A 26,078-nucleotide genomic window follows, 5' to 3' on the forward strand; every position below is an offset into this window, starting at 1 on the left:
AATGAAGGTACAGTGTTTTTAATGAACGTCTATTTAAATGGCAGAGTTGCAAAAACACACAAAAAAAACAAACATTAAAAAGCAGGTTTGTCAAAGTGGCAGTCAGTCTTTAATAATAGCAAAGAAATGCTTCGTTCAAGTCAAATCCTTCACACGACAGCAAAATAAAACTGACCGATCAATTCCAACAATGTCTCTGGCAGGTCAAACCTTTCTAATCCAAACAAGGAGCTTCTTTTGTTTACCACACAATTAAAGGTTTATACTGATCAAAACATAGAGTGAAGTAGTTCCACTGCAGACGACTCAAACAAGATTAGTGTCCGATAGAAACAGAACATTCATTTTACAATAAAAATATCTGCACAAAACATCCCAACAAAAAGAAGAAAAAAAGGGTAACGCAAAAAATATAAATGTTTGCTTTTCATCTTTTCAATACAGTCACAAATCACACAGCTGTGGAAACAAATCTCTATAAAATTTACATAACTGAAGTATAAGGATCCCCCCCCCTTGATTGTGATCATTTTTAAGAGCGTTCACTGCGATTACAAACGGATCCCCGACTGAACAAAAGCTGCACATCAAATCTTGGATATCAAGACTATCAAAAAAGGCACAGACAGACAGGTTGCACAAAGAACTCAGCAGAAGCTTTTTTTTTTTTATACAACGAATCCCAGTAAGGTTTCCAGTGCCCCCCCCCCCCCCCGCCAAAATAAAAGACTATCTACAGGCAAGTCAAGTCCCAGCAGGCACCTCGGATTACAAGTCCCATCCCAACTAGAAGCAAGTGCATTTAATAACCGTGAGACAGACGGGTCTCTACCTCGCCTTCAACGTCCGCTCAGGTGACAATTTGAGTCATTTCTGCACTGGAGTTTTGGTCATTTTTCAGATGAGTTTAGTCGCGGACGACGGAACCAACAAGCAGGTTTTTTGGGGGTTTGAGCAGAGAGGGAACTGATCAAACATTATATTTTCTAAATTGCATATTTTCTAAAACTTCATCTTTTTCCTAATGTTTCCATGAAGGTTTCCTGCTTAAGTTCACACTAATTATGAGGAAAATAGAGAAGAAAGTTTGAGACCGTTATTTCAGTTGACATAAATGTGTTCAGAGTATTTACCAGGAAAAGGACATCATTTGTTTATAGTTAAAAACGTACGAAAAGTGCCTAAAATACTCCCAAAGTCACGGCATCTGAAGCATTTCTCTCATTGAAAGTGAAATTAACACCGAGGACGCAAAGATAAGATGATTAATTGAATCCTAAACAATTCCGATAAATGGATAATTGTTTAAGTCAATTATCAAGTTAAAATACTAAACGTTTGCCGGTTACAGCTTCTCAAAATATGAGGATTTGGCGTTTTTCTCAGTTTCGCATCATCTTATTGTTGATATCTCGTCGGCGGGACACAGAGGGGTCATCTGGGAACTTGGCGATGGGCATTTCTCACCATTGACTGAGATTTCTTTAAGACCAAAGCATGAGCAGAGTGTCGCCTCTCCTACTCGGTCTCAGTCTGACATTATTCAGCCTCAGAACAAAGAGACTCATTTAAAAACGTCTCCGTCCGCTGTGGTTCAACTCGACCACAGCAGCTCCAACATCAAGAGAACCGTCTGTACGACTCAAACTCGCTTTTTTGACGCGTCTGCAAACGTAGAAGAATCAAAAGTTGAGTTTCAGCTTCACTCATCTTCCGTCAGAAACACAGACCAAATACAGCGCTGTGGTCGTTAGAAAGAATTTTAAAAAGCAGCTCGATACTCCTGAAACGGTCTTGTTTTATATTTAAATCTCTAAATTTCCTACTTTAAGTGCCAGCAGGGAAAGATTCTTGAAGAATCCATTAAGGCAGATTTTGACTCTAATCTATCCGAGATGTTTTAGTGTCGTAGATAATACTTAGTTCCATTCTTTAGGTCACTGAATGAGCTTTTCTGTAGAAGCTGCAGCACTGAAACACAACAAAAGGCTTCAGTGTTACCATGAAACGGAATATATTCGAGGCCCACTTGTAAACAAACTGAACGACGCTCCCTTAAAGTTTCCACATATATATATATATATCGTCTTTTAAGTCTTAATTCTGTTTGCTTAAAAATAAAATCTTGAACTCCAACAGTCTGGAATCAGCAGTTTAGTGACAAGAACTGAAAAGCTGCTCTTGACTTCTGCTGCTTCTTGTTTTTTTGTTTATTTATTTTTTGCCCTGCAGTTGTCGGCTGGTGCAATTTAAAAAGGCAAAACGACGAAATGGAGAACCTGATTAGTTACGTTTGGGTAATTCGTTTGGATTCCACTTCTCAGGTTGAGGAAACGACTCATTTTGTGGTTTCTGTGTGATTGGTATAAATACAGATATATGGTTATTCTCCTATTTGCAACCACATAAAAAGACGTGTGTTATCGTGCATGATGGGAGTTTGCCGGACAACGAGGAAAAACTGTAAATGGAAATTACATTAAAAAAAAAACGGACAAAGAAAATGCTGAGGCGGAAACAAAAGAAACGGGACAAGAAGCACCATGTGGTCGGGAAGTGTAGAAACAGAAAGAGCCCGGGCGCTCTCACGGCGGATCTGCCCGGCTTGTGTGGCACTTAACATCGTCGTCTTTGTATACGGAGCTTATAACAGTCATGCAAAAGGGCACAGTATTATTCTAACAAGGCGAGCGAGAGACAGAGAGAGAGAGAAAATGAAAAGAAAACACCAAACGGGAAGAAAACAGGAGGCACGACAACGTTTCATCCAGACGAAAACGAGCGGAGTGAGAACTGAATTCTCGTCCTGACGCAGTAAATCTTCTCCCACGTGAAAAACATCATCGAGTACAAACAGACTGGCATGAAATAACAGACATTTCCTTTAGGTTTCTCATGGCTAAGGCAGAAATTGATCTTTCAACGTACTTGTGATTCGGTGCATTTACACACATTTTACTGAAGCCGATGAGAAACGACAACGTTTCTGTGTCATAAATTCATCCGATTCACCGTCTATCATCAAGTCTTGCCATTACGATATCTTAAGACTCTTTGGGCTGTGTGTATATATTTATATGTATATATTTGCATTCGGGCCTTCTGTGTTAAAATATAGATCCTCTTCAAAAGAAAATAATGGCTTTTGTGCCCACAAGTCTGTGGCTGATTATGTGATTTCATTGCATAAATCAGTTGATTTAATTCAGGTTTTTTCCTTTTTTGATAAGAGAAAAAAGAAAAGACCAGAGATCAAGGTCTCCCTCGTAACAGTGCGACAAAAGGTTAGAAACTTCAAAAAGACTCAAATGATGGGCGATTCATTTAAGTAGTCTGCCGTTGTTTGTTTGTGCAATGCAGGCAGAGTAATAAGCCCGACAGCTAGTCCATCACGGCCGTTACACTGGACATGAGAAGGTCTGGAATAAGAGAGCCAGAGCCCAACAACCTTTAAGACACACGGAACAAAGTTGTTTATCTTGGCTTGAAACACAAAAATCAAACCCCCAAACTGTACGCTGTGATGTGAAAGAGAGAGGAAGTGAGAGACGAGAGAAGGGAAAGACGAAGGATCGACTGATTGATTGATTGATTGATTGATTCCTGACGCCATTCCTGAGCAAAGTGGACTTGACGAGTGAGACCCAAGGAATCCAGGTCGATGTGGACAACTGGAGGGGAGAAAACAAAACCAAGGAGAACATCACAGCCACAGAGAGGAGGCGAGGAGGAGCGACGCAGAAGCCGGTCCACGGAATCATCTGGAGGGAGAAGAAACAAGAGAGCGAGTGATGAGCCGCCACGCCTACAATAAATGTCTTGTACAGGGATTTCACGTGAAGCAAACAGTTGCAGTTTGCATTGCTAGTTGGTGAAAAACACACATTTTCTGCTCGTTAGGAGGTTCTGTTGTTATTAATTGACTGAATATTAAGCACTATATATATATATATATATACATATATATATATATATATATACATATATATATACATATACATATACATATATATATATATATATATATATATATTTTACTTTATTGTGTACATCTTACTTTTGGCTGCTTTCATCTTAATCTGTGTTCCTGTTTAATGTTTGGAAATGCACTTGTAATGGACCTTTGTGTATTAAAATATGCTGTAAGTTTCTGTTCAGCGATTCAACTAATTCAAACAACGAATGAAGTAATAACAAAAAAAGTCTGTTCAGTCCGATTATCCGGCGACTGTGGAGGAAAAAAAACCTTAAACAACAACACGCTCCAGTGACTTGATGCAGTTTCTGAGAAAATGTTGCTTAATAGCCGATGTTTTACTATGAAAATCCAATTTAATTTCACTTTTCCATGCTACACAAATGTGTGTATGCCGTCAATAACAGTTCTTAGAAATAGAGACAGCAGGTCAGACTCGGCCCAAGAAGAAAATCAGAGCATCTCTAAACTAAATATTCTAGTGGAGGATGAACATCAACACGGGGGGTTTATAGTCGCTCTTTAATGGAGTCTCACATGCTGTGTGTTAGTTAAAATAAGGAAAGAAGAATTTTACCTACAGAGACTCTTAAAGTCAACACTAAGAGTACAAACCACACCGACCACCAAGAGACAGCGCAGCGCAAAGCACACTTATTTAAATTAACACTTAAAAGAATCCGTTACAAAGTTCGATGTATTTTTAAGCATTTAATATATTTATGTAAGACATTTCCTTAATGATAAATGTGTTACAATGTAACTAAACTGTTAATGATGAAGTTAAACAGACATTAACAGAACTAAGAGGTTAAAATCAGAGCAGCTCGGTGTCACACTGGTGTTGATGCGTCGAGAGGAAACCGTAATTACAGACGCCGACACGAAGCAGATGAGAGGCTACGAAGTGCAGCGGTGATAGTTACGATCACAACAAGAGGCCCGTCAGCGAGCAGCTGGTGCTTCGCAAAGACGCCACATCTGAGGAGTTACCGTGGGCTTTACGAACCTCCTTTAATGGTGTAATCTGCTTCCAGTATTGATTTGTAAAATCCTATTTATTATATGAAAAAGGCACCGGTATTGTGCGTTTACATTCAAAAGTGAGCGTTCGCACCGTGAATGAAGGAATCAACCAGCGACGCTGTGCGGAGCGACTAGAGTTGCGCTCATATTCATAAGAATTATAAAACTACAATAACCGCCTCACGGTATTATGTTATTGGGCAATTCTCTACATCATGTTTTTAACATTTAAGTGACATAAAACAGTTTCTTTTCATCTGCTTTCAGATCAAACTTCCATATAATATATTTCACTAACGATTAAATAAATACTCGGTGGTGGACCTTAAGTGCCTGTTGAGATAAGTGGTTTTTAAAAGTGAAGAACGTCACAGTGCACAGTGAGGGGTCTTTGCGTGAGCTGTTGAATTCAAACACAAATGAATCTGTAGTTTTTAAAGCTTCATCACCGCAGCGAATAGTGAAACTGTTCTGCACTCTGTCCCTCCCCGAGTCCATGTTTGGTTCTCAGGTATCTGGACGGGCAAGCGATGTGGACTTACCCGCGTGAGGCGTTAGGACCTGTAGACGGTCTGGAAACGTGAAGTTTCTTCAAAGATGAGCTCCTTCAGCGTCTCTTTGGGGAGGTCGTCCAGCTCCATGTCGAACTTGAACGGGGCCTCGGCAACAGGCTGCACAGAGAGGCAAGAGAGAGGACGTGTTGGTGCAAACGTTCAGTGGAGACTTCGTGGTGTCATTACATCGAGTGCTCCGTGTTTAAAATACGATCATTTTACTGCTGAAAAGTTACGTATCATACTTTTAAAAGGAATAACAGATGCAACAAAAACTCCCAACGTGACGACTCGATAAGCACAAGCTTGACGTCCCAACAGCCCGGGACGAGCGCCTCCTCACCTCATCCGTGGGGTCGTAGTACTGCTCCAGGTACGGGTGCGCCAGGGCCTCCTCCACCTCGATCCTCTTGTGAGGGTTGAAGGTCAACATCTTGTCCAACAGGTCCAGAGCTGCAGCACGAGGAAGAGAACGTTTTAACAGGATTCTGAAGGAACAATGAGCTTGGTGGCCCACTAGAGGGCGCCATCACACCCTCCGTACTGTTTGGATCATTTCAAGGTAGAGAACAAGGACACGGTTTTTGATTTTACACGTTTTATGGAGGAAATTCGGGGACTAATTTGTTCAGCGGCTGCCTGTTTAAAACCTCAGTATGATGTTGTTGCGTACCCTGAAATCACAGTGGAACTGGAGCGGTTACATCGCCACTTGTTTTGCCCGACTGGTGGGTAAATGTTTCGTCCCCCACGCGCCCCATAAAATCATATTCTGTCCAGGAATGTTCTCAGGAAATAAGTTTAGCGGCGGTAACTCTCCCTCGTCTGCGGCACAACCTCTCAGAGAATCTATGAGAAGCGAACACGAGTCTATTCCGGCTCTGACCTTTGGGATCAGCGTTGGGGAAGAGGCGGTTCCACGGCACTTTGCAGCGCACGGGCAGCGACAAAAGGTAGTTCCTGGCCTTGATGTTGATGATGCAGTTGAGATCCTCCTGAGAGGGAGAACCCAGGACCCCTGAAGGACAAACGATTAGAGAGAAGAGTTACTTTCTGATTTATTTTTAAAGTGCACGACTCTAAATGGAACACAGCAGCTACTAAGTACTAGTTAAGTAACAGTCTGAAGGGACAACACAGCGACAGATGGGAGAAGCAGTGTGTGGTCTAGCACCAAAGGAACTTTATAAATGAATATTAACAGCTACAGTATCTATGGACTGACACCAGGAAGCGGTTGCTACTGACCGAGTGTGAAAACTCTAAAAAAGGTGTAAAATCTTTTATGTGGATTAAAGCAAAACTGCATTTCGCAACAGATCGACTGAAAGGAAAACAAAGTTATTGACATGTGCTACAGTACGACCATCATGATATACTTATTGTAAATATACACAATCAAGAGAGACAGAAACTATACGCAGCATAGTCTTCATTTTACATTTTAAAAAGGATCTGATTTTTAGTTTATTTCGAGGACTCCCCGACAGAGTTCAATGGAAATAATGGAATTAAACACCGGAAATAACGGAGAGAATTTTTACCCAAAATGTGGTTGAGCTGATCCAAGTAGTGCTTCCCGGGAAAGATTGGCCTGTTGGACAACATCTCAGCCAGGATGCAGCCCACTGACCAGATGTCTATGGACTTAGTATAACCCTGAGAGAGAGAGAGAGCGAGAGCGAGAGCGAGAGCGAGAGCGAGAGAGAGAGAGAGAGAGAGAGAGAGAGAGAGAGAGAGAGAGACACAACCACACGGCCATGACTACAGTGTATGTAAAGTCAATATAATACTCAGCATGAACACAGACAGTATCAGGTTAAAGTCAGGTTGGGCCCATAAGAATAATCAACTAATTACTAGAGCCTCGTTCTTCTACCTCGGAATCAGAAAGTTACATTTAAGATTAAAAGAAAGTCAAAAAAGAAAGAAAAGCACGCTGTCAAAATGCTTTCCCCAAAATATTTAACTTAAAATGAAACGACAAAAAACAGAGATCCTATTGTCTTTTAGTACAAAACAAAACAAACAAAAGAAACCCAAAACACATGCACTCGTCCTGTTGACATGTCAGCATCCTTACAGCAGGTGAGGTCACTCACCTTGGAGTTCAGCATGATCTCGGGTGCTCGGTACCAGCGAGTGGCTACGTACTCCGTTAGGAACCCGGTGTGATCGTGGTCCGGATCGGCCACACGGGCCAAACCAAAGTCACAGATCTGCAGGAAGACGAGGGAGAGAGGAGACGATGAATGACACAAGGTTCAAATAGGCTGGATGTTATTTCACTGGCAACTTAAAACCCTCCACAGGTTACAGAACATGTTCAGAGCCGTTGGCATGGCTGCTTTGTACTCTGTTGGATGTCATATTGTGCCAATATTGAGCTTTATCGTCTTAAGTGTTTCTCTGCCAGCATTTAGACCATCACGAACCACAAACTGAACCTAAAAACAGTTAAACTCAGAGTTGAGAGACACTGACAAAAACTACATTTGGGAGGATAAGACGCTGTAAATCATGCACCTGTATTAAATAAGAAACATATTACGGATCACATTATGGATCATCGGTGACGCCTGTCTGAGGCTCTACCTTGAGATCACAGGTGGTGTTGAGCAGAAGGTTGGAGGGCTTCAGGTCGCGGTGCAGGACGTTGGCAGAGTGGATGTACTTGAGCCCTCGTAGGATCTGGTACAGGAAGTAGCAGATGTGGTCGTTGCTCAGGTGTTGAGTCTTCAGGAGCTTGTACAGGTCCGTCTCCATGAGGTCCTGGACGATGTATCTGCACGGCGCCACGCTAAAGAACTTCGACTTTCACGTGGTGGAGAACACACGGCTTGTAGAAGCAACTTTAAATACATACGAGTCATGTTTATTTCCATCTGGACCACATTGTTATGTCCTTCAAAATAAGATCTCCAGGGTTCCATCGCTGTGCGATCACAGCCTATTATGAATAATATCAATATGAATAATACCATAAATTATTTATTTCATTGCTGCTTACAATAAAGTACTAATCAAAGGTTTTCTGATTATTTTCACTGCCCAGCCCTCGAATCAGAATTAGGTTTTACTGCCGCACTCAAATTGGATTGCAGAGAAAGTGAATACGGTTGCATCGCTTAGCTCAGACTAGCTTAGCTTATCCTTATAGCTTATCCTTACTTTAATGTTCCTGCAGAGCCCCGAGAAGATTCAGTCACATCTCAAATGAGCAGAGGAGAGATTGTTTTTAAAATATCGTTTATGGTTTTTTGTTTTGGGTGAATGCTCTTCTGATCTGGCGAGCAGGAAGCAGAGCGGCATCGGTTCGCAGCCATTTCTTTTAGGTAAAGCGGAGTGCAGAAGTAGAAGCTCTGCGCTGTGAAAGCAAACTGCAGCTACACACTCCACCAGTGTGCTGCTGCTGCTGCTGCTGGGCTCTGCCAAACATACGGTGACAGGTGGCCATTATGTAATCAAATACAACTGAAAACATTTGCAACTACGAATGCTGGCGAGTAAGACGAGCTTCACTGGCAAACACAAAGAAGTCATTTTAAATGTTTGAAATAGATTTGCATGAAAGCACAAACAAATACTTTAACATCCCGTAAAAACGCAAGAAAACTACCGTTAACCTGAAGCCCATGAATGAACCTGCAGAAGCATGAAGTAGGTTAGACGGATCTAAACGACGAGAGGATACACGTCCTTCATCAGGTCGATGGTCGGCGTGCGGATGATGTCGTTGATGCTGATGATGTTCTCGTGTTTGAAGCGCAGCAGGATTTTGATCTCCCTCAGGGTGCGCTGGCAGTACGTCTGGTGCTCGAAAGGGCTGATCTTCTTGATGGCCACGCGGATCTTGTTGTCCCGGTCGTAGGCAGAGCTGGGATTAAAAACAAAAAGCCAAGTATTAGACATCGATGTCGAGGGAGGAAAACACTTAAAACAGCTTCAGTACAGAACAACCAGAACACTTTTTGACCCGTTTATTCTCGTGTCTCCACCTTTAAACCTGAAATGTTGATACTTTAGTTTTCACTTCCTGTTTTTGTATATTTTGTACAGACTTGATGCTCACGTAACATTAGACCCACTGAGTGTCAGGACACCACAGTTTTCTCATTCTTCCTGCTGAAGCCGAACTCTGTCGTCTGTTTAAAAACTACGTTTTTGGGTTCTTTACTCTGCTGGTAGTTCATCCCACCACACAGCAGCTTTCAGTCATTTTTCTGTTGTAACAAGGAGGCTCCTTCACGCAACTCAAAGTCAATGGAGAGCGACGAATTGTTTCCCCGTCCGGTGTGGGCGGGACTTATAAATGCCCTCCGTCTCTATGCAGTAATGACACAAGTCCACAAATCACAAATAAAGGAAGGAACAGCTAAACTTTCTCAGCTTTTTGAAATATGTTGAAATGATCTACTGACATTAAAGCAGAGAACAATAAAATCATATCTCGCTGTGCAGACCAAGTCTTATTGAACAGCAGCAGTCGGGCGCCAAAGTCGGTGACACATGCTGCTTCCTTCCTGCGGTTTGCAAGTGGAAATCTTTTAATGTGAAGTGGTGACAGCAGGAAGCGTTGGGGCTTGCATTAGCAGTATGTCAACACGGCAAATGCACTTTGTTACTGCGTGGAGCAGAAGACAATGAGGCCGCTGTAGTGTCGGTCAGATGAAAGTGAGAACAGGAATGTAGGAGTGGAGCAAAATCTCCCAGACACAGGACAACGTCACTCTGAACAGGCTTAAGCAGCGATACCTGAACACACAGCACCATGACACACAGTCTCTGTTCGGTGCCAAACAGGTCCAGAGGACTGCAGCCGAGAGGAGGCAGAGAAGACGCTGACGATGAAGCCTGAGCTACTGCTTCTAAATTATGCTACAAAGATCCGGAAGGAAGGAGGAGCTCAAGATAAGCTCACCTCACTCTGGTTTCCTCGCACCTTTATAACTATACGACTACGAAAGTACAACATGACTTTACTACTACTACTACCAAAGACTACTGCTTCCAGTTGCAGTCGTGACAATAAAAAACATGTTTTAAATGCAGCCCTGACATTCGATGTTGGGAGGACATCAAACACAAAGTCAAAAAGTAACAATTTGCTTTAAAGAGCTACAACTTACACGAACATATTTAGCGTTGACATAACATCCACTATAAATATATAATAAATCATACTTTCAAACCAGATATTCTCACTCATATGAGTTAGTTGACTAATTGATTTAATCAAAAACTCAGTTTCTCCACAAAGAAAAGCTCCACTTTAAAACAGAGATGAGTTTAAAAGTTTTATGCACAAAAGTGACTCAGCGTGGAAAAAACATAAAGTACAAATAAACTAAAGCGATCTTAGTGGACCGAGACAAAAACGACCGATTAGTCGACTAATCGACTAAAAGCAAGTATCGTAGATTTTGAGACACGTCCTCGACGTTCATCAGAGTTTCAACTCTTTTGAAACAATTCAATTCCAGCATCTTGAATCCTTATTGCATGTAAACAAGTGAGACAGTTTTACATGTGTGCTCAAAGAGACAGCAAAGTATATAACACCCAATTAATTGCAGCTCTTTCGTACAAATATTCAGTGCTTGATGAAGCCTATGATGTGACAATTCATTTTGTTGAGTGGGTATGAATGTTAGCCGGCAGTTTAGCTCCATTTTGTAATATTGGCATCAAAAAATGAAAAGCACAACATATACAGGAAATGATGGGATGCCTGAGATCTCACAGCCAGATCCAAAGAAGGGCAATAAGGTCATGCACACAGATTAGGAGGCAACGTGCCTTTCATAGCATAACGGAGGTGATCTACTGTCAATTCAATCCACCCTTTACAAAGCTAAGAGTGCCGTCAAATACACTGCATAAAGAGCAAAAAGGAAACATTTTGCTCTTTATGCAAACAAGAACAATTCAAAATCATTATCCAGACTGGAAAAAAACACACATTTGCTCATCTTTTCACGAGGAGACTCAAAGAATATCAAGAATGAGGGCATTGCTGCACTAGAACTACCATCAGATGGAAACAGGAAAGAAATCCCAGCATGCCCTTTGGCATGAATAGATACACAGAATAGATTTTTACCTGCAGGCCCTTTCTTCTGAGGATCATGTTCACCATTCACTAAGCTGCATCAACAAGCATCAACATGTTAAATGAACACTACGGTCCTTTAAGAGCATTACATTTCTTATTTACTCAGATTGCTTTTAATTGTTTTTGGTTGAGACTCAACAGCTGTTTTCTATCAGCTGTTGCAGGTTCAGGTGTGAGTTTAGGAGCTTGATAGTTATGATAAAAGTTATTACAGAGCAAAACACTGTCGTTCCAAATGATCGGTTCCAAGCTAAAAAAACAGCAGTAAAAACTAACAAAGAGTTACTTTGACTGCTTGTGTGAGTGTGCGTCTACATCCAGCAGACTGATTGTGAAAGCTTAGGCCCGTCTGTGGCGAGACGCCTCCTCCTCCACACCACGCCAGGTACAGACATGTCCGCCGCTGCATCGCTGGCTCTCTTCACCGGTTTGATGGCTGTCTCAACTTCCCCCACGCTCAGTCAGGCGGAGATATATTTTGAATTCCCAAAACTGGGGTCTAAAGCCTTGCGTCTTGCGTGCCGACTGAAAGAGTCGTCTCGTTATTGTTTTTAAGAAAGATAAAGCAGGAATAAAAAAAAAAGATGTCTGAAAAGGTTATTTTTAGAGTGACATGAAAGTATTGGGTTCTTAACGCAATGACAGGAATTCAGTCCCAAAGAATGACAGTTGATATTGTCGTCTGGTGTTGGTTATGAAAACTGGCCTCGGTGCACAGGAACCGACACACCAAAAACCACGTCCAAGCTCACCGCCTACTGCCGAGGAATGCAAATTTAACTGCTCCCGGCTTCCACGATTCTCTGGATTTCTCAGTCATCTGCTGTCAAAACTGTTGCTGCCATTTGGAGCAATCATGAAACACCCCCCAAAATTGCCCAACAAAGCTGTACCTTCAGGATAACAAAGTTCTTGAGCTGCATCAGTTACACACCTACAGCCAAGAGGGGTTTTATTCCTGCAGATTACAAACAACGGCCTGAAAACCACCCACGTAGAACGACAGAAGAAGAAGAAGAGTTGCTATAGTGACGGGGGTGTAGGGACTGAAATGTAAACACAAAGTGTGCCAATCTTCTGCGAGGGAAATATGAGTGACCTTCCTCTCCACTTGTGTGAGAGGAATGTGTGTGTGTGTGTGTGTGTGTGTGTGTGTGTGTGGGAGGAAATAGCTCTCCATGTTAACTGTTCTACACCAGTAGATAACCTCGTCGTGAACAGAGGCGCTGCGAGACTTATTCATGGGAACATAACACGATCCAGTGATCCAGACACATCTTGTTTTTTTTAGAACAGTCGGTAACAATATTTTCTCACGCGCGACGTAAAGATCACAAGCAGAACGTCTTCACAACACTATGCCTTCTTGAACAGTACGAAAAACATTTCACACACATTTAGTTCTGCAACAAACTGAAGATAAAATGCAGAGTTTGGCTTGTAGACACAGGATTGTGCACCAGTTGTAAAAAAAAGGTGTGTAATTTCATGGCATTATGTAATTTAATATCTGGTGCTTAAACAGACAAAATGTGATATTTGATGAATTCATCAAGCAGTAATGCTGGAAATGATCTGGTTCCAGCCTCTCGCGTGTGAGGATTGGCTGCTTTTCTCTAGTTTTACATCACCTTGAAGTCAATGTTTTAGGAGTCGGACTGTCGGCCAAGACACACGTCGCTCCTTGAACTTATAAAATATATATATTTTAAAATGCACTGAATGTGTTGCATGTTGCTGTGTTGAGTGCAGAGAGAAGTGAGGACACTCTTAGTCCACACTACATCTCACCGCACAGTTACTGAGGCAGCCTATCAGTGCCTTGTCAGTTTGTCCAGCAGGGTAACAGCAGGAAGTCCTTGAGGAAGTACAAAGTACACCGAGGTGAGTGTGTAGTATTAGAGTACTGGCCTCGGTGTACTGTGAGAGTCTCGACCTGCTGAGCCTCGTCGCTGACGGGTGGACTTTCATTTCTGAGAATGATTCACTCAAAAGAGACTCCGGAGGTTTGAACTCTTTTACTGATTACTAGTTCTGATGTCTGACGAAGATAAGATCTACTAAACATATCTCCTTATGTTTAGTAGCTCCATCCAATAAGAGATAAGGTAATAATAAGATTGTCAATTCATTTCTTTTAAGCAACGATTGCCCAAAATCCACTGGTTCCAGCTTCACAAATATGAATAACTTCTGGTTTTCTTAGTCTTCTATATCAGAAAATCTATTTCCTTCGGGTCTTAGACGATCAATCAGGACGTCAACTTGAGCTTTGGCAAAATTGTGATGCACATTTCCTATTATATTCAGACATATTAACGCACAAACAATGAACTGACGAACCAAGAAAACAACTGGTAGATCAATCAATAGTGAAAATGATCATTACTTGCTGGATGTAAATGTTCAGGAAAAGGTTGAAACTGTTGGATAAATGTAGCTATAACAACATCTTTGTTAATATATAGAGGACTGTGATCAAATGCATCAGATTGTCTTGTATGTTTTCTCATCTTAATAAAAGAAGCCGAGGTGACAACGAGAGCTGCAGACTCTCGTATGCAGCAGAGAATCTTCCTTTCCTGTTTCCTCTGCCTCTGCATGGTTTTCCGAGCATGCTCAGTGCGCAGGAAGGAGCACAGAGAGGAGGGGTGTGTGGGGGTGTGTGTGTGTGTGTGTGTGTGTGTGTGTGTGTGTGTGTGTGTGTGTGTGTGTGTGTGTGTGTGTGTGTGTGTGTGTGTGTGTGTGTGTGTGTGTGTGTGTGTGGGGGGGGGTCTCTGTTTCCAAGGAGACGGTAATACAAGGCTTTACACTGCAGCCGCTGTGTTATGCAATAGCGCTGTTACCATGACTATGTTCAAGGGGTTGGGTTGGGTTGGGGGGGGGGGGGGCTCACAATGCTTTAAGGGCGACGCGCACCGATAAAGTGCAGATACGAGCGTCCTTGTGCAAACTTAGACAGACGGAGTCCAATGATTTGCAAAAAGGCTTTGAAGGCAGCGTGAAGCGGGGGGGGGGGGGGGGGGGGGGGGGCTTCAAACAACACTCACAGGCTGACATCAGCATCGGTTCTGTGGGATTAGAGGCTCTGACTCGTTCCGTTTACAGAACTTCTACTGATCTAGTACAGCGGGTTATCAACCACAACAGCGATCATTAGGGCCGCAGCTAGAGGCTTCATTCATAACGTAGACATTCAAATTCTAACGTTCAAATGCTGTGCGGCAGCTTCTCTTTCCTCTTTGCACTCGGCCGCTGCAGGATTATGAGCAACGCTGCAACAATTTCACACAATCATTAAAAGTGGAATATGTAGCCAGTCACGGTGTCCGTTGCTGTTTGTAAAAACAGCGTTCAAGATCCGCCTCAACGAGCAAGATAGAGGGAACGAAGGGAGAAGGAACGAAGGGAGAAAGAAGAGAGGGAACGAAGGGAGAAGGAACGAAGGGAGAAAGAAGAGAGGGAACGAAGGGAGAAGGAAGAGAGGGAACGAAGAAGAGAGGGAACAAAGGGAGAAGGAACGAAGGGAGAAGGAAGAGGGAATGATGAAGCGAGGGAACGATGAAGAGAGGGAATGAACAAATTATAAGTCGCCTATTTTTCCCAACAAATAATCTTAAATTATTCACGTTTCTACCAAACCTGTCCCAGATCTCTTGAATCTATTCTATAAACTGACGTATAGTTTTTCATTTCTTGTGTATTCAGAATTCTGAATCCATGTTAGATGTTTCTGCAGAGATCAATCGATTTAAATCCTTTTCTTAGAACTGATCCCATCGTCGCAGTAGTGAAGCTTCAGGCTTCACTCGCCCACCAGAGTTCACACATTATAAAATACACAATCCTTCTAACACGAGGGTCTTTAGTTCAGTAAAAATCACACATAAATATATTCCGTTCTGCATATTTGCTCACTTAAGGCTTTATCCGTGAACTATTACAGGTTTTCGGCTGCGTCTTCTTGCTTATCAAAACCCACTTCCTGTTTACTAACCAAGACAACCTGTCTTCAGCAAGGTGACGGTGAGGTGTTTGTGTTTACCAGAACATGTCACTGAAGCTTGCACGTCCGTGTGATCAAAAATGAGCTCTACATGATAAAACCGCCCTGTGAGACCTCCTCCTGCAGAACGCATGCTTTGATACGCTGCAGCATCGTCCCATCAAGTCAAATATACAGATGTATACAGAGCCACTGGTGAAGCACCGCGGGGTCCATTTTGTGTTTTCTCTTTCTGCTTCAAAAAGAAAAATACACCAACTACACAAATCGTGGAATACTGAGCATTACTTTTCTACTACTTGCACCTCAAGTTTTAAGTGCATATCTTATTGTGGCAATGCAAAAACGTTCAACAGCCTCCAATCGTACTCAAGACTCTGAGGAAACTTTGAGGAAGTGACTTTCAGGAAGCCGCTTTTCCACACAGTACACACGTTGAGCAGTGATATCCATGTAAAATAGATCCTCACTGGGGTTTGCAGTACTTCACGTTAAAAGGGATAGTTTGGATTATTTGAAGTATGGCAGACTTAAACTGATTTTCTTAGGTTTTCTAGGTGAAACTACGTAACTGCTCCTGTGTCTGTCTGTAATACAGCGACTACGGATTAGACCATCATACCACATCACTTCAAAACATCTGAACAATCCCTTTAAGGTGTCCTGCAATGTTTGACAGCGGAGAACGGGCCTAACAGAAACTCTTTACAGGCTCTTATGAAATGAAACATTAACCGTAGAGAGACAGAGCTCGGCGCCTTTTCACACCGCAAATACCATATATTTCCCTGAAGAGCTTCGAGTGATGTTTTAACATTTTCTAGTGCATTACATAACATTACATCACTGCCAATGGTTTCACACTATTCCACGGATCTACAGATTGTTTCTACCGTGTCAAGAAATGCAGCGATGTGCTGGGAGGAAGACATCTTTAAACAGATAATTAGTTAAGACACCTTGAGCACTGTTTGTTTACAAGAAACCCCACAGGGCACCTTTCTAATGTAGAACCTAATAAAGCAACAGGCTCAACAGAGGCCGCATTAAAAACACAAATCAGACCAAATAAATGCTTTCTTTCTTATTCCGCAGCTCGTTATCCTCAAAGTCACACTAATCGACCACCGGTCCAGTCTCTGCATCCAACCACGTTCACACGGTACTTTGCGTACATCAACACTCTTGTGTTCCTGAGTGAGGATAACCAATAATACAAAAAGCCAACAGGGAAACATTTTAGTAGTATTGTGCAAATTGACAATTTGCTTCTTTATATTGGCGGTAATCTGACTAAAGCGAGAAATAGTCGCCTCCACCTAAAGCTCCTTTTATGGGGATAACTTGTCGTCACAACCAAGTCTAAGTCACGCCATCAAACTACAGAAAGTGACTCAATTATCCAAGTCATTCCTTAAAGCTACTATGTCAAACATGAACTGGTTACAGCTTCTCAATTGTGAGGATTTGCTAAAAATTGTAAAAAAGGCATTTTATAGACCAGTCGATAAATAGAGAAAGTATTCATTGATTAATCATTTGTTGCAGACCTACATGAGCCGTTTATAAATCGTAAGTAGCCTCCGATTCTAGCTTCTCAGTTTAAATTCAGTATTTCTGGTGTTTGATGACTGTTGAACAAAACAAGACATTAAAAGATCTCATCTTGGGCAATATTTTAAACATTTAAAAAGAAAATTGGAATAGACTAACCATTAATAAGACGATCATAAATTGACAGATCAATCAATAACACAAATTAGTGTTAGTTTGTAGCTTTAACAGCATCAAATCTCCACATAAGAGTCCTACGACTATTCCTCTACATGAACACGTTCATAAACCACACTGGTGACTTGTTACTTATGCTGGTAACTTGGAATATTAGCCAAATGCGTCATACGAAACTATTTGTTTTACATACAAATATGCATCTCATCTGTGCTTTAACGGTGCACAAACTGTGGAGAAAGCACATTTAACAATCTTTGCTTTGTGAGCGACTTCAAGAGATACGTTCGCCGCTGCCCGACCACTTTAACCGCTCGCACTGCGCAGTCGATGTCACGACACCGTCGCGTTTCATACTGTGACCGTGGAAGTTATTTGAATAAATACAATTCATTCATTTGAATTAGTGCAGTCGATTTCCTGAGAAGTGTGTGTGCAATAATAAAACGCATCACGACAAACACACCGACATATCAGCTTCAATGCAACGAGCCGAGCACGTGTGCGTGAACGGGGCTTTTTACGCGCTCGTCTTGGCCTAAAAATCACCCCCCGAAATTACACAAATTACATCTCCACAACAGGATCTCAAGAGTGTCAAGGCACCATCGCTCCCCATTGGCTGTGGAGCGGTGGTGCTGATGTCAGAGGCAGATGGGGTTGCCATGGAGACAGGCGCCACGGTGGCATTCGGGAGGACGGCATCACGGCAGAACGAAGCGGGAGCTTCAGCCCGACGGGGGGAAAAATCCAGACGGGTCAAGGAGACCAGAAGGAGCCGCCGCGAGGAGGAGAAAAAAAAAAGACGTGTGGTTTTAAAAACACGGTGAAATGTGTCGACTAACATATGAAATGTGGTGGAACCTTTGGTGCAAGAGAGGTCCGCTGTGTTCCACCACAACTAGTTACATCTTAAAACTGTCAAATCGTACCCAAATAAAAACGTCCTGGTGGGCTTTGTCTGGACTCTACGGGCACATTTAATGCACAGACGTGTGGCACAGCTTAAGTAAAAACTAGAAATCAGGACTGAAAGATTTATGCCAAATCTTCAGCGTTTGCAACTTCTCAAAGTTGAGGATTTGCTGGATTTCTCAGTTTCTCATTTTAAATGAAAAAGATTTTGGGGCAAAGTGAGTTATCTGAAAATGCCACGTTGAGCTCTGGAAAACTGGGACGGGCCTTTTTACAATTTGTTTTCAGACTACGTGACTAATTGTGAATCTTATCCACTGATAAAGACAATTTAAACAACGGTTATTTGCAGCCCTTACAACATAGAAAGATGATTTAGTAGCACTTATTATTTAGCTCCAGGGTGTCAGCTTAGTTTAAATCAGCTTCTGACAGTCTTTACAACTTCACAATTACCTCGCTTGCCTAAATACAAAACTAAAATAAACTTCTTTGGCAATATAGTTTCAAATCAAAAGAAAGCTTAATGCCGGTTATGACGACATGTTCAAGTACCGTCAGATTACTACAAAACACTGCTCTCATCAGGTGTACTCTTTATATTCCTCATTACAACACAAACATGTTGAAACAAGAGCCAAATATGACGCCAAATCCACTGATATCAGCCCTCACGGAGAAAAAGGGCGTTTTTTATAGTTAATCAACTTGGGATGCACTGTTCTGATCGGTTGGATCTGCAACGATACCGACCGTAAAAAGGCAGATCAGGTATCCCTGTTGGTCACAATCAATCCACGCGGTGGCGTATATACAGACTACGAGTTAGTGGGTAAAAAGAGAGCGCTGGTATTAGAGCGGTACCCCACAGAGACGGTTATTAGAGGGATCACAGTTGATTGTGGGTTCACGCTGATCCAGCTTATTCTCTCAATACCAACAGCCAACAACGACTGACCAAAAAGTGTTTCCAAGTAGAAGTAACGACACCCGATTGTTTAGTTTCTTCTTTGCCGTGAACATGACCGACCAGCACCACTGAGATATGAAACTTTCTTTAACTCCACAGGAGCCCGTTCAGCAGCATTCCCCCACGATCCAACCGTTCACGTGGGCGTGATATAAAAAAAAAGAAGCCAGAGTATGCTTAAGCTCTGGAACATCATCACAGAGGGCGATACAGTATCTCTCCGTTGCGTAAGACCCGTCGGTGGTGCGCGGACTGAGGCTTGTGATAAGAGTTCTCCGCGCACAGTCAACAGGAGCCTTTTGAAAACTAAAATAGTCCCGACTCCTAAAAAGTGACACAGACATGGCTCACCGTCAAAAGCGCCCTCGTATCATTACAGTGAAACACAGCCAGGTTTCATAACGCAGCACAGCCGGACACAAACGCACAACTTTGTGGAGTAATATCTACTGATTACCTGACCTTTCTTTGTACAACTTGTACCGACTAAACACTGGCAGACTGATTATAATCCTCTATCCGGCCTTGTTCTATTAAGATTTGCACAATTATTAAAAAGGAATCAGTACAACACATTACTACTACAAATCTGATTGAATTGTATCGGGTATCTGAAGCTAGGAACGCTGACTAAATAATAGTTTTATCTCGGTTAAAATGCTCAAATAAGATCAGATTATTGTAGGAGGCTGCAAAGAGGAAAGTTAAAGTTGTGACCAACAATCAGCTGGTTTGATGCTCTGCGCTGCAAGACATGTTGATATTTGGGAGGTGTGTGTGTGTGTGTGTGTGTGTGTGTGTGTGTGTGTGCTCCTTATCGAGCATCTGCGACAGACATTAACAATAATTTAAGTAATACCATCATCTCTCTGTGTCGCTCTGTAGAGACGTTCAAGCTAATTTCTGCAAAAGCATTATTGCAGCCTTTCAATCCGATTTACCAAATCTCTAAACTACACATTTGGGTTTTTTACACTTTACTTTTGAGCTATAAAAAAATGCCTGTCTATGCATTTGAGATCCTTTTTCTAATTTTGTAAAAAGAAAAAACTAGGTGCGAAATGTGTTCATGCATAAAATGTATGTAAAATATAATAAAATCCAGCTTTTGCGAATCATAATACTCATTAAATGTGTCCCAGCAGAAGCCGTTTACGAGATAACACCGGTACATCAAAAAGCCAGATAAAAGAGCAAGTTCCTGATTTAAAAAAATACGTTGAATGTTAAAAGTACACACTGCACCACTTTCTTTGGCTGCTGCACAGTAAAGCAACATGAGCAACCGACTCAAAACTACAGGTCTCAAAGAGGAACGCAGCAAGACCGCAAGAGCAAGGAGGCTGAGGCTGACAGATCATCCAACGCCAACGCCAGAAATAACCCAAAGTAAATAACTGGGCCCTCACGTCCACAGTGAAGAATACTGGAGGGTTTATGTAGCTTCTACCGCTGGTAGAACAGTTGCTGACACAGTCATTTCACGGCTACAAGGTTGTTGACTTCATTATGGGGACATTGCTCTTAAAAAGAGAATCTAAATAAATCTAAATTTCTCAGATTAAATCAAATCACAATGCGGCCTCAAATGTCATAATCATGTATCATAACAAGTATGTTGGTGCACATTTGGTCTCACGGGACCCTCTTACATGTGAGAAAGGCTTGTAAAGGAAACAAAAACGTTGCACTTAGTGGACACAATGTTGTTGTAACTTGTCATTTTGCCATCTTTGAGATTTTTGCATCATTGGGAGTCAAAGCAGATCCAGTCCTTGCAGCCCTAGTCGAGCATGACGGACCTGTCTGTGCCCGTCGCTCTAATTTATAAGATATCCAAATATGAGCGTCTCTTTTAAACTCATAAATCATTGTATTTTTTGGGGGTTGTGTCCTGTATTTGGCTGAAATTCCCACTCATAATAAACAGTATCATTGGTTCCTTGGAAGATAAGTAAGACATTTAATTTAAAAACACATATTAGCTCAAGTAGTTTCCTGTGTGACCTGAAAACAAATGCATTCAAACGGAGCGGATTCCAAATCACATCAAATCATCGATGATCGTGTGTCAAAACTACCCATCGCTCAAATCGAGCAGATGAGAAGATCAACGGACAAAAAGATGTCTGATCTTAAAGCAAACTGTCAAAGAACGGAGCTAAAAAAAAAACAACAACTGTGGGAAGTCTTCATCTTGTACTTTTCACGTTACTGGAATTACTCACAACAACCCAGAAGATGAAAGCGCCGATGGCCAGCATTGGGGCGAACACGTAGCGAAGAGCGCTCCGCTTACAGAAAGTGAAACTTGATTAAAGGAAACCTCAGAGTCGCTGCCCACACAGTGGGGACTGATAAATGATCTCTCAGGAGGTGAAGTCCAGACACAGCACAGCTACGAGAACCCCACAAGTTACGGCTCGTAACAAATCAACACTCATTGTTGGCGAGGACGACGACTGGGCCACGTTTGACTTATGACGAAAAAACAGTTTATTTTGTGTGAGCAGACACTGAGAATATGTTTAGTACAAACTTCAACGTTGATACGTCTCCTTAAAAATCACGCTCTACAGGTGCTCAGTCTGTATTTTGATTCCAAGGAAGATTTGGATTCTAGTAAATGTGACCAAACTTCCAGCTTCACACCGGTGAACAAGTCAAACTGGAGAAAAATGAACGCCATCAGCGCCACTACGCTCGCTGTGTTGAGTTATTGTTTGACTGAAGTCCCAACACAAAAATCTTCTCACCGCCATTAGTGAAAGATACATGCGATCAAAAGATGTTTCCATATCTAGTTAGTATTAACTGGATTAGTTGAGCACATATAGAGAAAGTCAGCTGTCACTATTATCAGTTAGCGGTATGAATAGCAAATAATAACGCACATCACAAGTAACCAGAGAGCAAAGTGACGTCTTCAAATCATTCACTTTCTAGCTAACAACAGTAAAAACAAAGATATTCAGTTCACAGTAATATGAGGCGGTAACAAAAGCAGCAGATCCTCACATTTAAGATTCCAGAAAGAGGATATACTTATTTATTTTTTTTAGGGGAATTTCTTACATTTATTTGAATTGCAGTAACATCCGAGTTCGTGCAGTTTTCGACGCTTATTGTCTCTTTTAAAGCTAAAGAAAACATCAAACTCTTCTCCTTCCAACACTAGGGCTGTAATGGTGAACTGGTCCGCTCGCCTTGAGCTAACCAATGATTTGCTTTACAGTGGATCATACCAGGAACAACCCTTACTGTGTGCTTTTTGGGGGTTTTTTTTGTCCCATTTTGCAGACAGAAAGATGCTGAACAACCTGCAGCGCCTCAACACTGTAGACGGGCTATGTGTCAAGCTCAGAGGAGAAAGAATAAGAACTACACTGCTGCCGTTTGACACAAGCACATTATATTACGTAATGCAGCACAGTGTGCACATCTGAGGTAGAATACATTACCAAAGATCAGAGAAACCACAAGAGTTTGTGTTTTTTGAGAGAGGAGAGTGGGATTTAGCTTCATACAAACTGAGACGCTGTTAAAACTGAATAAAGGGTTAATTATCACAGTTATGATAACAACCATGCAGTAGAATGGGGTCAAATCTCCACACCACACAGTTTACTACATCTCAGGTTTCATTTAGTATATGAAATACTACAGTCCGAGTGGGTCTCGCCTATAAATTCCTTCACATTGTGTAACAAGCCATCTGCTACTGAAACAAATGTACGAGGAAACAACCCTCGAGCTTCTCTTGCAAGTAGATTTTCAGGCAAATATCACCAAAATAAGTCTAAACACATCTATCTAAATGTATTTTAAAAAGGACATGTTTAGGAGATAGAAAGTCAATTAAAATCCCTGCACATTAAATGTAAACATTTTATGGTGAAGCACAAACCAGATTAGTGTTAGATTAGTATGAATCCTGCTGAAGAGCTATATATATTCTACGGTGAAGTATTAAAAAGGCTCGATTGGGAGAGAAAAACCACCACAAAGCGAATTAAAATCACCGCAAATTCCACGTGGATGTTTGCACAGAGCCTGTTCAGTGTTGTAGAGATATTATTGACAAAAACACCAGATGTGTTCATTTATATACAGCTGAGGATGCAACACAAACCTGAAGTAAAGGCGACGCAAATGGCATGTTTATGAAGAAACAGTAACGTTACACTATTAAGCTTGTAGAGTTACCTAAATACAATGTAAATGGACTTTTAAATCGGTCACTTCTTTTTTTTTTTACAGCCCACCAAAAGTCAGCCGTGATTTAATGTATTATCCTCGCGAACGGACGTTACCTTCATTAAACTAACATCGGTTTCACACAGTTGTTCGCAACAGGGCTAAAAAGAGGAGAAGATGTGAACTCTACACATTGTGTGTTTTAAAGAAAAAAGAGCTCGGCTGGTAGACGGGAGTGTTCGGGTACACACTCACCACACCATCCCGTAGGCTCCCTCTCCGATGTAGGAGAGGTTGCTGTACCGAGGCCCGACGTCGAAGGCCTGTCCGCGGACCAGCTCCGTTCCAGACACCGCAGCTGTCGCCATTTTTCTCTTACACGGCTATCAAATAATTTAAAAAAAAATGAAAAACCAACTGCTAAGATTGGAAAACTAGTATGGCAAAAAAAAAAAAAAAAAAAAAAAAAAAGGGTTTTCTTTTATATATCCGTCGTCGGTGTGAGTGCAACAGTTGTCGGTGTGAGCAGAGGCCTTCTTCTTTTTCTTCTTCTTCTTCGTCTTCTTCTTTCCGTTTACGTGCCTTCAGACCGATCACACCACCACCGCTGCTGTGCTGTCGCAGGCAGGAGCGAGGAGCGGAGCGAGGTTTGATGCTGCAGGAAATAACGGAGGTGGTCACGTGATCCGGTGTTGCCTTCAGGTACTGCTTCCCACTCAGTAGAACACAAGCACAAACAGCGAGGTAGAATACAGTTGTGGGGGAAGTATTCAAATCCTGTACTTTGAGTAAACGTAGTACTACTAATACCAACCACACTGTGAAAATACCACCCCACCCCCCCCTACGGTTTACACCAAGCAGGTACATCCTTTTATGTTCAGTCATAGGCAGTAATGATGTCACCTACAAAGCTCTTATTGGCCAGGCACCATCATGTCGTTCCCAGGTTTCTAGTTAAGCGTTAGCTCAGGTTTCTAGTTAAGGGCTGGCTCAGGTTTATAGTTAAGGGCTGGCTCAGGTTTATAGTTAAGGGTTGGCTCAGGTTTATAGTTAACTTTGCTTCTTCCAATTTAATTGATATAAAGTTATAACGTTAATGGCCTTCCCAAGTGATCTTCACACCCCAGCTTTTGCTTCTGCAACTGTAGAAGTTGCAGTCCTTCATGTCTGCAGATATCTAGCTGCCAGTAAATGACCTTCCTTTGCTGAGAACAGCCAGGACAGGGCCCGGTTTGTCGATCTCAAGTGTTTTTGTGTTTTAACTTTTGACCGAGGCTTTCTAAAAAGATCAGGTCTAGAATTAAATAGATTTAAATTGCTCTATTAGCTATTTGTCAATGGTTCTCCTCCTTTGCTGAGAACAGTCTGGACAGAGCCCTACCTCTAGTTTAAGTATTCTGACTGACAGTCGCCTCCTCCCTTACCTCCTGAAAAAGAACAAATTGCAATGTTCATATGATTACTTTGTCTCTACACCCAAACATCTGTCAGCCCCTCAGTGTAAATTGCTGATAATCCCTTTCACCATGCCATTTTGAACTCAACTTTTTTAGTTTACGTCCTCCAGAAAACAAGGAATATCCTATTATTATGGAGGAAAACTTAATAAAATAAATACAAAATAAAATAATATTTAACTACAAAAGACAAAAAGTCAGGAAACATGAAGAATATAAATAATTTCATCTAAAAAGGTAAAATACATTTTAGATAATCAAAAGAGAAAAAGTCAAATTGAACAAGATAAGAAAGAAAACATTTAAGAGAAAGAATTGAAAGACGTGGAAAAACAATGTGAAATAAGATGTGAGTATTTATAACGTCATCCTGACCTCTAGGGGGCAGAGTAGGAACATTTACTAAGGGCAGAGTGAGAAAGAGGAAGTACCTGAGTGAGGGTACATCCCAAGTCTCCGTTTCTCTCACTTGAGTCTTTTCCTTGCGAGGAGAGAGGAAACGAGGAAACAAGGAAATATGTTTTAAGAGAAAAGAGACGTCCTTTCCTCTAAAGCGTCACATGAAGCTGCCGTCGGTTTCTGATGACGGATCTCTAATCACAGCTGGATCAGCTGTCAGTCGGATTTAACAGCTGGAGAGCCTTTTGAGAAGTTTGTGTCTAAACACATGATCATTGTACTTAATAATAGTAACTAAAATACTAAAAACTAATAAAGACACTGTTGTGAATTCTTCACGGACAGAGACGATAAAGTTAAGGCGCTTTTATTGTGAAACTGTATTTTGACGTTGCGAACTGTTTCCGCTTCCGGTTGCGCTAACGGTAGATCCTACGTAGGACCAACGGTAGAATCAGATCGAGTCATTGATGATAAATTATTTCAACTTCGTACAAACTCTTTCAACATCGTTCAACACCTTTCAACATCTGTAAATCTGTCACCAAGCTGTAAAACTGTATGGAACAAACTGATGTCTGCGTGTTCTCTGACCGGAACCCTGTAGTGGTCAATTTTTCATCTTTACACCAGTCTCTCAGGGGTCGAATCTAGGGCCGCAACTAACGATTATTTTAATAATCGATTAATCTGTCGATTATTTGTTCGATTAATCGATGAATCGGATAA

At 41.7% G+C, this 26,078-nt stretch overlaps 1 protein-coding gene across 1 annotated transcript; it reads right to left on the reverse strand.

The window, feature by feature from the left end:
- mapk1 (mitogen-activated protein kinase 1) lies at nt 1-24,100 on the reverse strand. Its single transcript, XM_079161131.1, has 9 exons — nt 23,746-24,100; nt 9,251-9,433; nt 8,152-8,341; nt 7,659-7,775; nt 7,101-7,215; nt 6,443-6,574; nt 5,900-6,009; nt 5,545-5,673; nt 1-3,761 (listed from the first exon to the last, which is right to left on the reverse strand). The coding sequence occupies exons 1-8, from the start codon at nt 23,856-23,858 to the stop codon at nt 5,557-5,559; spliced, it is 1,077 nt and encodes a 358-aa protein (XP_079017257.1). The 5' UTR covers nt 23,859-24,100; the 3' UTR covers nt 1-3,761; nt 5,545-5,556.
- Between the last annotated feature and the right edge of the window lie 1,978 nt (nt 24,101-26,078).

This window comes from Pholis gunnellus (genome assembly GCF_910591455.1).
Source record: "Pholis gunnellus genome assembly, chromosome: 6".
NCBI lineage: Eukaryota > Metazoa > Chordata > Actinopteri > Perciformes > Pholidae > Pholis > Pholis gunnellus.

Bases quoted from the DNA above. Each gene is read 5' to 3' on its own strand.
- mapk1 (XM_079161131.1), bottom strand. From the start codon at position 23,858: ATGGCGACAGCTGCGGTGTCTGGAACGGAGCTGGTCCGCGGACAGGCC. The intron at 8,342-9,250 runs GTATCCTCTCGT...GGCGCCGTGCAG, and splicing joins ATCGACCTGATGAAGGACGT to ATACATCGTCCAGGACCTCA. The intron at 6,575-7,100 runs GTAAAAATTCTC...TTTGTCCTTCAG, and splicing joins TCAGCTCAACCACATTTTGG to GGGTCCTGGGTTCTCCCTCT.